The sequence below is a fragment of the Temnothorax longispinosus genome, chromosome 7 (genome assembly GCF_030848805.1).
Source record: "Temnothorax longispinosus isolate EJ_2023e chromosome 7, Tlon_JGU_v1, whole genome shotgun sequence".
NCBI lineage: Eukaryota > Metazoa > Arthropoda > Insecta > Hymenoptera > Formicidae > Temnothorax > Temnothorax longispinosus.
The window spans coordinates 13,865,255-13,883,644 of NC_092364.1; the positions used below are offsets into that span (position 1 = coordinate 13,865,255).

At 35.3% G+C, this 18,390-nt stretch overlaps 2 protein-coding genes and 2 long non-coding RNA genes across 4 annotated transcripts in view; 3 read left to right on the plus strand and 1 right to left on the minus strand.

The window, feature by feature from the left end:
• Ddr (discoidin domain-containing receptor 2) overlaps positions 1 to 12,181 on the minus strand; it is a 204,455-nt gene extending 192,274 nt beyond the window's left edge. The window contains exon 1 of the mRNA XM_071784893.1: positions 11,136 to 12,181. The gene's annotated coding sequence lies outside the window, so the exon portion shown is untranslated. The remainder of the gene's footprint in view (positions 1 to 11,135) is intronic.
• Positions 1,609 to 4,016, plus strand: LOC139816110 (uncharacterized). Its single transcript, XM_071783451.1, has 6 exons — positions 1,609 to 1,740; positions 1,923 to 2,114; positions 2,306 to 2,329; positions 2,680 to 2,869; positions 3,060 to 3,257; positions 3,450 to 4,016. The coding sequence occupies exons 2-5, from the start codon at positions 1,956 to 1,958 to the stop codon at positions 3,251 to 3,253; spliced, it is 567 nt and encodes a 188-aa protein (XP_071639552.1). The 5' UTR covers positions 1,609 to 1,740; positions 1,923 to 1,955; the 3' UTR covers positions 3,254 to 3,257; positions 3,450 to 4,016.
• On the plus strand, positions 7,370 to 9,097 carry LOC139816196 (uncharacterized). The gene is made up of 3 exons (XR_011732969.1): positions 7,370 to 8,278; positions 8,360 to 8,590; positions 8,718 to 9,097. It is a non-coding gene; the product is annotated as an uncharacterized lncRNA (long non-coding RNA).
• LOC139816195 (uncharacterized) lies at positions 9,207 to 10,095 on the plus strand. The gene is made up of 3 exons (XR_011732968.1): positions 9,207 to 9,449; positions 9,520 to 9,691; positions 9,757 to 10,095. It is a non-coding gene; the product is annotated as an uncharacterized lncRNA (long non-coding RNA).
• Positions 12,182 to 18,390: the final 6,209 nt, after the last annotated feature.

An 18,390-nucleotide genomic window follows, 5' to 3' on the forward strand; every position in this document is an offset into this window, starting at 1 on the left:
AATAATACGTTGAATGCGATGTCTAGGTGTCCCAGGTTGCCGATGACAATGTCTAGATAGTGAGCTCCGTAGTTTTCGGTGTCTACGTGTATTAATACCTTGAATTCGATGTCTAGGTGTCCCAGGTTGCCGATGACGAGGTCCACATAGTGCGCTTTGTAGTTGTCGGTGTCTACGTGTATTAATATCTTGAAATTGATGTCTAGGTGTCCCAGGTTTCTGATGACAAGGTCCAGATAGCGCGCTCCGTAGTTTTCGGTGTCTAGATGTAATAATACTTCGAATTCGATGTCTACGTGTCCCAGGTTGCCGATGACGAGGTCCACATAGTGCGCTTTGTAGTTTTTGGTGTCTAGGTGTATTAATAACTTTAAATCTGAATGTAGGACATGTAGATATCGAATTCGAAGTATTAATACACGTAGACACCGAAAACTACGGAGCGCACTATGTGGACCTCGTCATCGGCAACGTGGGACACCTAGACATCAAATTCAACGTATTATTACACCTGGACACCGAAAACTATAGAGCGCACTATCTGAAACCCGTCATCGGCAACCTGGAACACGTGGACATCGAATTCAAAGTATCAAGAGACACGGTAGTGTCTCGCGCCAAGTACACGCGGAGCGAGACCGACCGTGACTCTTTTACGCGACGCGACGGGTTGCGAGTACTCGAGATGTTGAGATCTCGATAACGAGTGAACGGATCAAGTTCTAAGTAGGCTTGATCGATAGCTTGGGGTCCAATTAGGGGGGGGGGGGTTTCTCTTATAATATTCCGCTCCGTGCCCTACGAGCGGAGATATTGCGACGCAAAGTCCAAATGTGAAAATTTTTTATTAAGATACTTCTTCTTCTTCTTCTTTTACTTCTAACGCCGACGTTTTATATGATGACGTCATAATCAGAAACGTAAAGCCCCTTGCACAATGCCAGGCAACAGGCAATAGGAACAGGGAATAGAAATCAGAAATCATGTATAAATGTAGAATAAACAGTGACACAGGCAATAGACACAGAGTTTCCGTCACGTTGGAAATTCTGTGCCTATTGCCTATTGCCAACCAATCATAGCATTTGAATTTTTTAGGTTTTTCCTGTTCCTATTGCCTGTTGCCTGGCATTGTGCAAGGGGCTTTACTTTCACTTTTTCGGCACTGGCGGCTAACGGCGTTAGTATCGCAGTGCAGTGCAGTGCAGACAGTGCGTTCGTTTCACCTGTCAGTCAGTTCATCATCTGATCAGTTAACCTGAGTTAACCTATCTCGATCGATCGAGAGACACGGTAGTACGCGCGGAGCGAGACCGACCGTGTGACTCTTTATTACGCGTCGCGAGGTAAGGTGCGACAACGCGCGCATATGCGCGTACGCGAAACGGCAGTAACACCGTAATCGTGCCGGCGATATACTGAATTGAATTGCTTCGTGCTTATCTGGAGATTTCGTATCCCTACATTGGGTGCGTTCAGCCGATACTCCGCTAGCCTAGCAATCGTGAGCAGTCGCTCGTTTTCGCTCGTTTCCGCTCGTTTCCTCTCTTTTGACCCAATGGATTAAAAGGAGAGGAAACGAGCGACTGCTCACGATTGCTAGGCTAGCGGAGTATTCGGCTGAACGCACCCATCGTGTTACCATCGCTGCCGGAAAAGAAGGTTCTCTACGCTTGGCAGAAAGTGACGACTGACACGTTCGATCCCGACTTCGTTGATCGCAGAAGAGCTGAACTCGAGGTACGTTTCCGATTTGCAATTATAGGCTACGGTCAACGTGATACAAATGCTCTGGAGCGTTCTTCTTCTCCTTCTTTCTTCATTGAAAGAAAAGAGAAGAGGAATGCTTCGAAGCATTTGTAGTGTCACGTTGACCGTAGCCATAATATCATATTAATACATTATTTTATTTTTAGATATAGGTCAAGGATTGCCATTTAAAACTGGTACGTTTGATGGGGCTGTCAGTATTTCTGCGCTTGTGGTTGTGCTATGCAAGCAAAACTTTGCACAATCCTACAAAACGTTTATATCGTTTCTTATCAACGTTGTATGCATGTCTGTCAAGAAGCGCAAGAGCAGTGTTACAATTCTATCCAGAGAACGGTGAACAGGTTGTTGATATATATATATCTTGATATATAGGCTACGGTCAACGTGATACAAATGCTCTGGAGCGTTCTTCTTTTCCTTCTTTCTTCATTGAAAGAAAAGAGAAGAGGAATGCTTCGAAGCATTTGTAATAATGTCACGTTGACCGTAGCCATTATATCATATTAATACATTATTTTATTTTTAGATATAGGTCAAGGATTGCCATTTAAAGCTGGTACGTTTGATGGGGCTGTCAGTATTTCTGCGCTTGTGGTTGTGCTATGCAAGCAAAACTTTGCACAATCCTACAAAAGGTTTATATCGTTTCTTATCAACGTTGTATGCATGTCTGTCAAGAAGCGCAAGAGCAGTGTTACAACTCTATCCAGAGAACGGTGAACAGGTTGTTGATATATATATATCTTGATATATAGGCTACGGTCAACGTGATACAAATGCTCTGGAGCGTTCTTCTTCTCCTTCTTTCTTCATTGAAAGAAAAGAGAAGAGGAATGCTTCGAAGCATTTGTAGTGTCACGTTGACCGTAGCCATAATATCATATTAATACATTATTTTATTTTTAGATATATGTCAAGGATTGCCATTTAAAGCTGGTACGTTTGATGGGGCTGTCAGTATTTCTGCGCTTGTGGTTGTGCTATGCAAGCAAAACTTTGCACAATCCTACAAAACGTTTATATCGTTTCTTATCAACGTTGTATGCATGTCTGTCAAGAAGCGCAAGAGCAGTGTTACAATTCTATCCAGAGAACGGTGAACAGGTTGTTGATATATATATATCTTGATATATAGGCTACGGTCAACGTGATACAAATGCTCTGGAGCGTTCTTCTTCTCCTTCTTTCTTCATTGAAAGAAAAGAGAAGAGGAATGCTTCGAAGCATTTGTAGTGTCACGTTGACCGTAGCCTTAATATCATATTAATACATTATTTTATTTTTAGATATAGGTCAAGGATTGCCATTTAAAGCTGGTACGTTTGATGGGGCTGTCAGTATTTCTGCGCTTGTGGTTGTGCTATGCAAGCAAAACTTTGCACAATCCTACAAAACGTTTATATCGTTTCTTATAAACGTTGTATGCATGTCTGTCAAGAAGCGCAAGAGCAGTGTTACAATTCTATCCAGAGAACGGTGAACAGGTTGTTGATATATATATATATATATATATCTTGATATATAGGCTACGGTCAACGTGATACAAATGCTCTGGAGCGTTCTTCTTCTCCTTCTTTCTTCATTGAAAGAAAAGAGAAGAGGAATGCTTCGAAGCATTTGTAGTGTCACGTTGACCGTAGCCATAATATCATATTAATACATTATTTTATTTTTAGACGTAGCTGTTGATGAAAGAGAATTAGATGGTGACTTAATTTTGGGAGATATAGGTCAAGGATTGCCATTTAAAGCTGGTATTATTGGAACCACGAGAGTCGCGTGGCAAACGGGAAAAGAAAACCGAGGACAGTAAACCAAGCAGCGGAAAAATATCCTATTCGACTTTCTCGAGGATAAATTACCTGTACAACCTGAGAGCGTCGAAACAACTAATTTGTCTCAAAACAGCTACATACAAATTAATAAAAGTAATCAAGATCGTTTTGAATCAAGAGGATTTGATAATATATATATATATATATATATATATATATATATATATATATATATATAGATTATATAGAGACATTATTATATATAGAGATTATATAGAGACATTATATAGAGATTATATAGAGACAAAGATTATAAGAGATACAAATTTTTTATTAATTATATAGAGACATTATTATATATAGATATTATACAGAGACATTATATAGAGATTATATAGACAAAGATTAAATCCTGTTGCTCTCAACGTCTGCCTCTGCCTCGTCTACCCCAATGGTAATTGGGTGATGACAATTATATAAGAAGGCCATGAACCTTTCTTCTTGGCGTCGTATCCCCGCGGCTCTGCCTCTTGGTCTGCGAACTGTAAAATAATAAAATTGTATAAGAAATTTTATAAATTAAATACATATAATATGAATTAAATTTTTTATATATTGTAATTATGTGAAATTATGTGAAATATATATTGAAAAGACAGTACTTACCATTTGTACTTTTGCGATTTCTCTCACAATCAGTATGAAACGGTGGTTTCGTTGGCTCCTGCCTCTTTTCAGAGGACAATACGGCCAGTATTTGCCACTGTTTGTTATACAAAGTCTGGAATGAAATCGGCGACGATGGCGGGTAAAGTGTTTAAAAGCGTGGAATACCCTTATAGGGTAGAGAGCCTTTCAGACTATATTTGAAAACTTCACTCTGGCCTAGTTTATATTGATCACTTGATACGCGTATTAAATAGTAAATAACTAGTAAAATTAGTTTGATTATTGGTTTGATACGCGTATCAAGAGATCGGTGTAAACTAGGTCATTCGAATACACACCAGCGTCGTTCTGTCCTTGTTCAATTTTTAGTAACAAGATAAAGCGATGCGGTGTGCACTCGAATATAGTTTTTGAATGCAGCCCTAAAGGCTCTATCTATACACGCCGATAACGTCGCCGCCGATCATGTCACCATCGATCACGTTGCTGTCGATCACGTCGCCTATCACGTCGTCGTTGATTATACATTATTCGTGGTTGTTGCGTTCCGCGTACGCGTTACCGGTTCCTACGTTTTGTTGACAAATACATTGTGGGATTAATAGCAGAGAAGAATTCTCTCTGTTGTTATTATTAATAGTATTTCGTCGTTGTTCGTGGCTCATAAGCTATTTCGCAAATAGCTTACAATCTCATCATATCTGTGAGTGAAGGTTATATTGTCGATATATTGCGATATCTCTGAGACAATATCTTCATTATACAAGTATGTGTAGAGAAAGGACATTTTGGATTGAATTTGATGATGGAAAAATTATAGAAAATAAACGATGGCCTACAGGTGCTAAAGGTATTTATATATTATTTTGGAAAAAATTGGTAAGAAATAATTTATACAAGCAACGTAATATACATGCATATTTTACATAAAAGCAATGTCCGGCAATGTGTATATATATATATATTTACAACTTCAGACACATTTCTTTATAAGGTGTAATTTTTTTCTGTTAAGATTAAGATGCGTAACACTACAAAAAGGCGTGATATCCGTACAAAATTACCTTTTTCAAAAAAAAGGTAAAAAAATGCGCCAAGTACACGCATAGTAGTACATATGTATTATGTTGTTACCTCGAAAAAAACAAAGTGGTAGTATTATACCTCGAAATAACACTCTGTACATACTGTTTATACAATGCGTAATACTACAAAAAGGCGTGATATCAGTACAAAATTACCTTTTTTAAAAAAAAGGTAAAGAAAGGCGCCAAGTACACGCATAGTAGTGTATATGTTGTTACCTCGAAAAAAAAAAACAGTGGTAGTATTATACCTTAAAAAAATATAAGTAACAAGTGGTAGACGAAATCTTTGTATCTTGAAAAATCTCGAAAAAACCTAAACAGTAGTATCTTCACCTCGAAAAAAAACAAAGTAGTAGTATTATACCTCGAAAAAACCTAAGTAACAAGTGGTGGACGTAATCTTTGTATCTTCAAAAATCTCGAAAAAACCTAAACAGTAGTATCTTCACCTCGAAAAAAACAAAGTAGTAGTATTATACCTCGAAAAAACCTAAGTAACAAGTGGTGGACGTATATTTATATCTCCAAAAATCTCGAAAAAACCTAAGCAGTATTATTTTTATTTCCAAAAAATTATTACTCAAGTGATACACATCACAAAATTACGTTACCTTATCAAAAAATGAGTCGCGCTTCAAGTGATCTATTATTACAATTACAAAAAAAAATGATATCTCTTTTTAAATTACAGCGCCAATTACAGAGAACATACACTGAGAAAAAAAATTTGTCAATCCCAAGAAATATTTAGTCCGATACGTTCAACTAACCATTTTAGTTAGTTAACTAAACATTAGTTGAATTAATTAATTCTTGATTAAAAAAACGAAATAAATTGTTGAAACAACTAATATTTAGTTAACTAATTAAAATGTTTAGTTGAACGTATCGAACTAAATATTTCTTGGGATTAACAATTTTTTTTCTCAGTGTATTTTTCGAGATACAAAGATTACGTCTACCACTTGTTACTTAGGTTTTTTCGAGGTATAATATTACTACTGCTTTTCTTCGATTAGAATAAAAAATTGAATCATGAAGAATTACACAGAGGTAACAGTACAAAATACAAATATTTTATTAAAATATTTAAACCCAACAAGGGAATACAAGGTATTTAAATACAAAGTTCATATATGTATTTTAAAAGATTTAATCGCATCCCAAAGAATTACAGAGGTAACAGTACAAAAAATAAAATATTTTATTAAAATACATAAATTTTTCTTGTCAAAAAACTTGGCGCTGCTAGAGAGAGAGAGAAAGAGAGAGAGAGAGAGAGAGAGACCTTTTACAAATGTAGATATTACTTATTCTATACTTATTCTATACTTAATTCTAATCGCTTTAAAAATCTAAACTTATCCTAACTTATCCTATACTTAGTAATAAACCGCATTATTCACCGTCACACACACACACACACACACACACACACACACATCGCCCACACCCACTCGCTCGCACATACACACCAGGTTGACCTAATTTTGAGGTCTAGCAGCGCCAAGTTTTTTGACAAGAAAAATTTATGTATTTTAATAAAATATTTTATTTTTTGTACTGTTACCTCTGTAATTCTTTGGGATGCGATTAAATCTTTTAAAATACATATATGAACTTTGTATTTAAATACCTTGTATTCCCTTGTTGGGTTTAAATATTTTAATAAAATATTTGTATTTTGTACTGTTACCTCTGTGTAATTCTTCATGATTCATTTTTTATTCTAATCGAAGAAAAGCAGTAGTAATATTATACCTCGAAAAAACCTAAGTAACAAGTGGTAGACGTAATCTTTGTATCTCGAAAAATACACTGAGAAAAAAAATTGTTAATCCCAAGAAATATTTAGTTCGATACGTTCAACTAAACATTTTAATTAGTTAACTAAATATTAGTTGTTTCAACAATTTATTTCGTTTTTTTAATCAAGAATTAATTAATTCAACTAATGTTTAGTTAACTAACTAAAATGGTTAGTTGAACGTATCGGACTAAATATTTCTTGGGATTGACAAATTTTTTTTCTCAGTGTATGTTCTCTGTAATTGGCGCTGTAATTTAAAAAGAGATATCATTTTTTTTGTAATTGTAATAATAGATCACTTGAAGCGCGACTCATTTTTTGATAAGGTAACGTAATTTTGTGATGTGTATCACTTGAGTAATAATTTTTTGGAAATAAAAATAATACTGCTTAGGTTTTTTCGAGATTTTTGGAGATATAAATATTACGTCCACCACTTGTTACTTAGGTTTTTTCGAGGTATAATACTACTACTTTGTTTTTTTTCGAGGTGAAGATACTACTGTTTAGGTTTTTTCGAGATTTTTCAAGATACAAAGATTTCGTCCACCACTTGTTACTTAGGTTTTTTCGAGGTATAATACTACTACTTTGTTTTTTTTCGAGGTGAAGATACTACTGTTTAGGTTTTTTCGAGATTTTTCAAGATACAAAGATTTCGTCTACCACTTGTTACTATATTTTTTTAAGGTATAATACTACCACTGTTTTTTTTTTCGAGGTAACAACATATACACTACTATGCGTGTACTTGGCGCCTTTCTTTACCTTTTTTTTAAAAAAGGTAATTTTGTACTGTTCAGAACATAACCATAATTAGAACACAAAAAAGCACAGGGCGCATAAACTCAACTTTCACAGCATAACCTCAATTTCAATTTTTCTAGTTTCTGTTCTTTACTTTATTCTGTTTTCAGTGCCTCGATTAGAGCCGTATCAACTTGTCAGTTTTACTGACTATATTGTAAATGGCCTTAGATCTGTCGAATGCATCCCAAACTCATGGATTTCGTACGATACAAAGATTGGATCTTGCATGGCGCCTTACATGGAGCCTCCATACGGTGATGAAGATAAAAAACTAATTCAAGATTTAATAAAAAACATGAGTGATCCGCCAGAAAGTTGGCCTCTGTATAAAATTTCCCTGCAGGGTCATGCAAGTAAAGCCTAGATTCTACTTTAAATCTTATAACAATCTCAGTTCTGCAATTTATTTTACTGCAATTTTATTATTTATTAAGGCACATATTCAGAGGGAATGAAAAGAATAAAAAAACTTTGTACCCAAGAATTTGTCTATACAACAGCGACTGAGGACGAAGGAGAAACAAAATCGAAAGCAATAACTAATTTAATAAAAAATACGAATCCACTAAAAGTGAAATCAATTAAAGATCTTTTAAGTCGAAAAAACTTGTCATCTGACAATGAATCAGAAGCAGAAAGTTTGACAAACAGTGAACATTGTAAACGTAAGTTTGTGCAATTTCTCAATTTAATTATTTAATAGAAAATTTAGAAGTAAAGTTATTAAACTCAATATATGTTACATTTTATTTTCAATTTAAATAAAACTTATTTTTTTCTGTCGATCTTTAGCTACTGATGAAAGTTCTTCCGGATCGGAACCTGTTTGTCCTACCTTTCATAAGAAGATAATAAAACAAAATGTGAAGAAAGTATATAACAAATCACCAGCAAATTATGATGGAAAAAATCAAACAAACGATATTTTGAAGAAATCAGCGATATCTTCATCCATTCATGGACAATCTTCAGCTTCAACATCTTCTTCCATTAATGTACACAATATTACTGCTGGAAAAAAAGCAACAGAAAAGCTTAAAACATCAAAAGTCTTACCAAGCAAGTGTCAGAAGACGGTAGATAAGGAAAATATCCCAACAAATTTATCAGGTCATGGCAATCAAAATAAAAAAAATAAAGATCAGCTTATTGATGAAAACGAGATCAACAACATTTTTACCTCCAAAAGTAATATATATTATATATAATAATTGATTTAATTAGAATAGAAAATTTGTATCGAGTATAATATTAAAATTTATTAATAATAATCGTTAATTACTATTTGCAGGTGATGCGATACTTTATCGTACGCTGATGAGATTAGTCACAGTTGTCAAGTCCCATGGTGAGGAAATCAAAGAACTTCGATACACCATTGAGCGATCTCTAAAAACAGATGGTTGTCGAATCACAACCAACACTTTTGTAGAAAAATACGAATTTGAAAAAATACGTTCAGTCGATGATTTCCGAGCATTTGACAATCGTTTAAAGGACGATGAAGACTTTCGTAATGACTTCGTAAGTTTTGAACTACAAAATGTGTGTCTTCAGTCAATCTCATTTACATTTTCATTTCTCTGTTTTGCAGAGTGCTGCAATAGATTGCATTGCAGAATCAAAGATGAAGAAAACAATCAATGCAGTTCTAAAAAAATTTTTTGCACAGGAATTTGCCTTAAAGTGTACTGCTGTGAGGGAATCCAAGAAAAAAGGAGAAAAGTTAATATTAAAAGAGACGCAGTTCTATGAACAACTATTTGGTATGTATTAATATTACTGTAAGTAAAATTAGGTTTTGAGTTTTACAGAATATATATTGTTTTAGAGTTTGTCAGAAGGATTCATTCAGTCGAGGAAACCGTGACTGAAAAAATATATTACCAGAACCTCGCAATGTGTTTAAACAATTCGAAAGACTGGGATGGAGGACGCAAGATGCGTCAGCGAGAGGTCTAAAATAAACGGCGGAATATGCATCAGCGTACGATAAAGTATCGCATTACCTGCAAATAGTAATTAACGATTATTATTAATAAATTTTAATATTATACTCGATACAAATTTTCTATTTTAATTAAATCAATTATTATATATAACATATATTACTTTTGGAGGTAAAAACGTTGTTGACCTCGTTTTCATCAATAAGATAAATTATAAGTCTAATATTTTTATTATTAAGTTATATAGTCGTATTATTAAGTCACTATAAGTCTACTTTACGTAAATATTCGTTAATCGAGTCATTAATATGTATTAATAAATAAATTAAATTCTATTTAATTTTGTATTGATTTTATATAGGGTAAACTCGGATAAGATGGCCATACAGGAAAGATGGCCAACCCATGTTCATTCGATGTTTCATGGCGAGCTAGATTGAAAGAACATAGGTTGGCCATCTTTCCTGTATGGCCATCTTACCCGAGTTTACCCTACATCCACACACACACACACACACACACACACCCAAAAAAGCGGGTATATTCCTGGGAATAATAGGGTCATCTTAGGGAAATATAAGGGATTTCATAAGGCAATTATCAAGGCCCTGATTATTTAGCCTCTAAGGGCCCTCAGTAAAAAAGCGTGACCGGCCTTAAAGGGTTCTTATTGGGCTTCCACATTAGGGCCTAAACAAAGTTAGGGAAAATTAACAGGGGCCTTATCAAAGCCCTAACGCAATTTCCACACGGGTTTTTCTAGCTTGCATTAACTTGATTCCGACCTTGTTTTCCCTTCATTCTAAATTAAAACAAACATTCTCATGCTACGCTACGCAGTATGCCGCCGCTCACGTAATACTTTTACCTTTTTCGCCAAAATCCAATTTGCAACAAAATAAAATAAATTTAAAATGGACGATGTGAATCAAGATTTCAGAACGTTTTGAAAAATTAATTGCAAAAAAAATTTCTCTAGGGAATTTAATAATACGACCACGCACTCAAGATTTAATTAAAATAGTCGCAATATTAAATTACAATTCGCGACACTCTGTCGCGTTGTTATATCGCGCCGTGCGTTTCGTAGCATATCTCTCTCTCTCTCTCTCTCTCTCTCTCTCTCTCTCTCTCTCTCTCTCTCTCTCTCTTTCTCCCTCTTTCTCTCTCTCTCTCTCTCTCGTAGAGGGGAGCGACTGGCCGATAATTTCTCGGCGCACTGCTTCAAAATGTTGTATAAGTAGCATGGTATATTACTCACCCCCAGCTAATGCGCGAAGTTACACCCCATCCGACACGGGACACAGTTTGGAAGAACGGCCGCGCGCGCCGTCACACACACTCTTACACACACGATAAGCCTGGGAGACGCGGGGGGGGGGGGGTGGACGAAGAGACCAGGTGGAGTTCGGAGCTAAAAGTTAGGCTAGGTCACGTCAACGGCAGATTACGTCGAAGACGATCTATCTCTCCCGCCGTGCGCACATCCGCTGAAAAGGATCCTCGTACACGCGAAAGGACATCTGTACGGCGCGCGAATTACGGGGGCGTCCTGGCGTCTCGCGTCGCGTCGCGTCGTTGGCTCGGAGCATCCACTCCGCCCTATATATATCCCTTTGAACGTCAGTCGATGTACATTTGATCGCCGGTGATCGTCGACGCGTGGATGACGAATTCGGTACAATCGTCTTTTGAAAGAGAACGCGCCAGCGTTCGCGCCGCGCTCGATCTCGCGGAGTCAAGTGGACCTTTTTCGCGTTTCGTCGTCGTCGTCCTCCTCCTCCTCGTCGTCGCGGCGTTCCTCCCGAATGGAAAACGATCCGCCTTTATCGAATTTTTCATTCGCTCGAGCGTGCCCCGTCGTGCGTTTATGCGGCAGTGGATATCGAGGACGGCTGCGAGCTTCGACGAACGACAGTTTCGTCGGGTTGCTCCATTTAAATGAGCGATGGTTTCGCGTGACAGCTCGGAGCGGCGCGCGATTACGCGGATTGCGTTGTACAGTCAATCGTTCTGCGCGTTCTGACGAATAATTTATGATTGAGCAAAGTATCTCGGCTCCGCTCGACACGCTCTGATTTTCTCGCGACAATTTAAAATCACGGTGACCTGGAGATCGCAGTGACTCAAAATACTGTCCGTGGACTCACTCCCTCACGCTTCGTATCTGTCAACGCGTGTCCGAGGCACAACCGCTCGGGGAGACGTACAACGTGGTACGTCTCGCATGGCAAGCTGACGTATGCGCACACGCACACAACGGAGCCGCGAAATCGCGAGAGAGGGGTAGCACACCACCCTGTCCGATGCGCGGTTCGAGTACGACTGAGCGAGCCGACTCGAGCTCGGCGAGCCGAAAGCCACGAGCCGCGTCAACCAACCGGCGACGACGGACCAATCAGCGCTATCCTCCGCGCGAGCAGCCAGATACTCAATGATTGACCATATGCTCGCGCTAGCATGCGTATCCTCATACGGAGCCTCGCGTATAAGTGAATCAAGAGTGAATTACAAAGGAGATAACGCGATACCTTGATAAGACTTGCGTTAACGGCTCTTTAAACGAGTCTCTCGTTTAAAATAAATATATTTAATTTAAAAATAAGATCTAGACTTAAGGCCGTGGCACATAGAAAAACTTAAGCAGTAAGCAAGTCAGCCAATCACAGTCAAGAACTTAAGGCACGGTCCTAAGCGGTAGCAAATCCATACCGTTGATTTCATTACTGCTTAAGTTTTTCTGCTTAAGTTTTTCTGTGTGCCACGGCCCTTATTTATATAGAAAGAGCAGTAATTAGTACGCATATACAATATTATAATATAAACAAATTTAGTAGGATTAGTCTACATTTGCCTTTACTTCTTTGTTCTGAAAGACGATAATATAAGTTAGTGACTATCTATACTCTGTTTTAACTATTTGATTGTGTTAAACTCTGACCGTATTTTGAGTTATAAGTTGTTAATGTTATGCGCTGAGGATGACTCAAAGAAAGAGTCGAAATGTAAAAAAGAGTTGCAATGCATATGTAGTTGCATATTAGAAATTGCATAATTTTTTTTTGCAAAGCAATGTGTTTTCTTTACACTAATTGATTCGTTTTATTATTCTGTACAAAAGTATTAAGGTACAGTTACCAAAACATGAATAGTTTACGAGATATTTTTTGATAACTTAATATACCTTAATACTTTTATATGTAGAATAATTAGAAGAATCATATTATATATAAAAAAATCATACAATTCAATTTAAAAGAATGACGACCTTTAGACCTAAAATTCCCCCCCCCCCCGAAAATTGGTTTTACCATTATTTGTCTTCCTTGATATTCTATAACTTTTGTCTAAAACGTTCGATGTCTTCCATATTTTTCGAGATATTTGTCTGGGGCATTTAAAACGGCATCACGGAAAAAAAGAATTTGCTGCAACAGCAAATCTATTTGTTAAATATGGGATAACTAACATTTTTTGCTATAAAAACTAATTAATTTTGCAATAATAGCAAAATTAATTAGCTTTCGCAGCAAAAAATGTTAGTTGTCTGTATAGTAGCAAATCATTTTTTTCCATACACACCCTGTATAATTTTAAAGTCCCGTGTAACTTCCGTTCTATATACATATGTCAACATTAATCTGTAAAAGGATGAAAAATTTATTTCAGTTTTATTCTTGGAATTATTTCATACGTTTATTCCTAAGATTAGTTTCCAACCGTCATTACACAGACCGTGTACAAACCGAGATACGATTTTAAAGTTCTACATAATTTACAGTTAATTTATAATAATATCTCGAATTATATTAGTTATCCTAATCCGCAGATCGGCTAAAGAGCGACGTTCTGTTTAACAATAATCATAACATGTATACCAGAAAGAAATCCGATGGACTTAAATTTGATAGCCAAAAGATTAGTTTTTAATTTATCTATTAAGAAAATGATCAGAAATAAATTACTTTTAACTCTTTAATGGCCGATGATGCCGTTATTTGTGTGCTGACCGTTAACGACCGTTAACTACATTAATGTCAATTTTACCAGTGGCCACTTTCACCAGTAGCCAGCCCTAATTGTTAATTCTTGACAAAAAGGACTGGCTACTGGTGAAAGTTACCTACTCGCGCAACCTACTCGGCTATATATGTATACTTATTGTTAGTGTTGATACATACTAAACTTCACTAAATTGTAATTGTAATGTTATTTATGGATTAATTGTATCATACATACAACAAAAAATGTATAAAAGTTCAAAGTTTTACAAGGACTTTACAATCTATTATTACGTTATTATAAATTAATTAAAGAAAGAGGTCCACTTATTGAAATCTATTTTGCGTGAAAAGTCTGCGTTATTAGACTGTAGATTGACTTTTATTTCTTCTAAATTCGTCATCAAGTGGGATTAACCCGTAATTCTCTGTGTTACCTGTTCGTATAAACATGTACTGTTTTTTTTTACGCAAGTAAAAAACGACTCGCGTGTGCAAGTCAATATCGAGAGTGCCAGATGAAGTACCGTGTGATCGCTTAGCCTATTTCGCTGTGTGCGCGATCGTATTTCACGTTGGCATATTGCCGTACATTCCGAATGACCGGCGCGCATATGTAGTACGTACTTTGAACAGAATTTTAAGATATTACATAGATTACAATAACTAATACAAGTATACAAATAAAAATGTTTTATAAAAGGCTCTCGTTTGAAATTTTTTATTTAAAAAATATAAAATTTTTTAAATATATATCATATTGTATTTTGTAGAAAAAATCGATATCGAAAGAATCGATAAAAACGAAAAAAATCGATAGGTACTAAATAATCGATTATTGCAAAAAAAAATCGAAGAATCGATATATCGATAAAATATCGATTATTTAAAAAAAATCGAAGAATTGATATATCGATTATATATATATATATATATTTTTTTTTAAATATTTACAAACGGCAATCAAAAACTAAAAAAGAGAACCGTTTAAAAAACTAAATTATTTTTATAATTTTTTAATATTAACAGTGTTAATTTAACACTGTATTAATTTAACACCTACATAAAATGGTATTTGAAAAGAAATCAACTTTTTGATATAAAGTTCATTTTATTTTCATCGCTAAACAATTTTAAATATTTTAGAAATTTTTTTTGTTATTTGTCTATTGTTCTATCATTTCCTTATCAATCTTACCATATATTTCTTCAGATAATTTGAATTTGTAGTAGTAGATTTGAGACTGCCGTTTGTAAATGAAAGTGGTCTTGGAAAGAAAAACAATTGATTATTTCCGATGATATATAGAAGGGAATATGTATAATTAAGGTCCATGACAAAGTAAGTGTGCCTATGATAAAATTCATACTTGACTTGACTCGTACTCACTTAGAAAATCATCAATTTGAAATAAAAAAATCAAACAGCAGATTCAAGGTCACCAATATAAAAAGCAGAATAAAGGAAAAAAAGAATTATGCCAGTATGTATTTCTTTCTAATGAATAAGTACATAGTACAATTAATTTACTTAGAAATTATCAGGATATGTACTCACTTTCGGTTAACGCACCCAGTGACGTTAAAGCGTACAGACGTCAGACATTCCGGACTATACACTAAGAGGGCTACGTCACTTATAGCTAGAAATCTGCATATGAGTTCATAAACATTATCTGCCAGGTCAAATGTGACAATTTCTTCGTTATTGTCTTGCTGACTGATCTTGTTGAGCACCTCCAGGCAGGATATAACGATAAACCTGTCCTAGGATACGATCCCCTTGGCCACGCACGTTAAAACGACGTCTGTTATCCTCTCTCCGGCCTCCTTTAAAATAACTTCGTTCGCAATTATGTTCCCTAGTATGTCAAAGACGAGCTGATGCAGATTTGTGCAGATTGTTCCACCTCGCTCTCACGCACAGCAGCACGAATCGCAGGAAACACCGGTTTCTGCCTAATATCGTCGCGTTCTCCCGGTTCTCCGGCGTGAAGCTGAGGTTTCGTAGGATCGACGCGATTTGGCGACGAATGGGAAGGTCACGTGACTACGTGACTCGTCACGTCACGTGACTCCAAGCATCGACGGCGACTGGCGACGGCTGCGCGGGCTGCGTTTCGATCGTCCCGATAATTAATTTTTTTCACAAATTTAAATATTTTTGGTGAATAAGAATTGTCATCATATTTTGTTGCGCACCAACTCGTTTTCAATCTTTAGACCTGTAATTCACAGCAAAATAAACAACTTTTTAAATTTTAATCAAGTTATCCCGCAAAATATGTGTGATATAGAAATCAATTTTTACATTCTTTCGATAAATTGTACAACGTTTGTTATACTCTTTTTCTCTACAATAAATAAATTACTTTGTATGTCAGTTCATATTGACTTATTACTTTATAAATAAGAAAGGTGATTTGGTACATTGTTGATGTGTGTCAATTTAGATGCAGAATTGAATTTATTTTTTCCCGTGTTTCATGAGAGAACATTGTTTTGTAGCGTCTATATATATTTCGGTCGTTATTAGATGCTTTTCTTCCCAGTCGTATAAATCTTTAAATATAGAATACGTATATACTTTGGCGTAGAAAAGAGAGTGCATGACATATAAGTAGAGGCAACATCAACTATGGGTTCGTATCGATTTTTGATACCCAAACGCATCCAACGGAACGTGAGAAATAGGTGCGTGTTATATTACCTTTAAATGTGAACTGTCTGACTCATAATTACCATATTTCAAAACTGCGGTTATGGAACTTAAAACAATCTGACAGCAGATTCATTTTAATCTCGGTTAATGTAAGGTAAAAATATAGGCGATTTAAAAATTCTATTTTCCAAATATCTGAATAAAATGTACTTCTATCAATTTATCAGATACTTTTTCGAAATTTTTATTCCACATTATTAATTTTATAAATTCGTCACATGTTTGTTCTAATTTGGTTGCTAAATATTCTGGAACTTCAGTTAATTTTTACCATTAAAAATTAAGTCTGTATGACAAGACTTCTAAAACCAACACAAAAATCATTATTTTGATGCAACAAAATTGTTAATAAAATTGTTACCTCAATTTCTTCATCAAAGCAAGTTGTCACATCTTCTTTCCAATTTTGAGTTTGTATACTTTTGTTTTTACAATAAAAAAATATGTTTTCCGAAATAATTCGAATACTGACGGTCCTCCTACTTTCTGTTGTAACTCTTCCAAATATAGAGTTTCTGTTTCATAAAGAACATATTTTACGTATTCGTTAAGGCAAACCTTGTCCAAGTTGATGGGTACTAAACTTTCTAATTCACCAGTATATGCTAATATTTTTTAAACTATAATACAATTTCAGAAATAACACAGTGTGTGTATGTGTGTGAGTATTAATCAAAGTTAATATACTTTACCTTTCATCAATTTGCGTTTTATTTCTGTTCCTAAATATTCCTTCGTTTTCGCATCAATCATCGGCATTCGGTTTATAATTTTGTAAAAGGGAAACATACCTAAACTCTTATTTTCAACCCATGGTTATAATTTACATTTGTGACAGAATATTCTGAACACATGTTTGAGATCTGTTGAGCGAGCAATTTAATTTGATAAGATGTAACTGTGCCAAGTAAATTCGACGATATAAATATCAAATTTGGATGTCCTATTTTTAAATACTTTGGTGAGATAGTTCGTGGAAGTACGCATATATTTTGTTTATCTAGGATTTTAAATATAATAACAAAAAAATATAATAAATAAAAAAAAAAGAAAATTTATAATTAAAAAAAAATTTATATGTGTGTGTTATAAAGTTGATAAGTAAGTTGCAATTTAATTGATATATTACGCAAACAGACGATGTACACATGCATAGAATCCGGCACTACCCCTGTTCTCTCCCCGAAGGGCAGGGGGGTCTTCTCCCCTTAGGGGCTACTGGGTAAACCGAGCAAATTTTCGGGATCCCAGTAGTAGATTTCCCTACGTTAAAATATGGTTTCTATCGTTTTGTCACGATAGAAACCATATTGAATATTTTACATTATATGCATATAGTAAATCGTACACACATTCCTGCATTTTTATTGTGTATTATTTTCTGAAATTGTATTATAGATAAAAAATCCTGCAAATATCGACTTGATATAAACTATGCTTATTACCCACATCTTTATACCCAAATTGGGTACTAAAAGTCTTATCAATGTTTCCGATGTTTCCAGGATTTTTGATCTGTAATACAATTTCAGAAAATAATGCAACAAGAATGCAAGAATGTGTGTACGATTATTATGCATATAATCTAAAATATTGTCAATTGATAACATGATTGGTAATAATATAGCAGAGGTAAAGATCATGAGCACCTCGGAGTATTTTTGAAATGTGCTGAAGTGATATGAAGTGCTTATTTTATGCAAATATCTTTTTATTTGGAAGTGGCACGCAAGAATTCTCAGCGTGTTATTTCTCACTTCTGACGTCACAAATAATCTTACGTGATAGCGGAA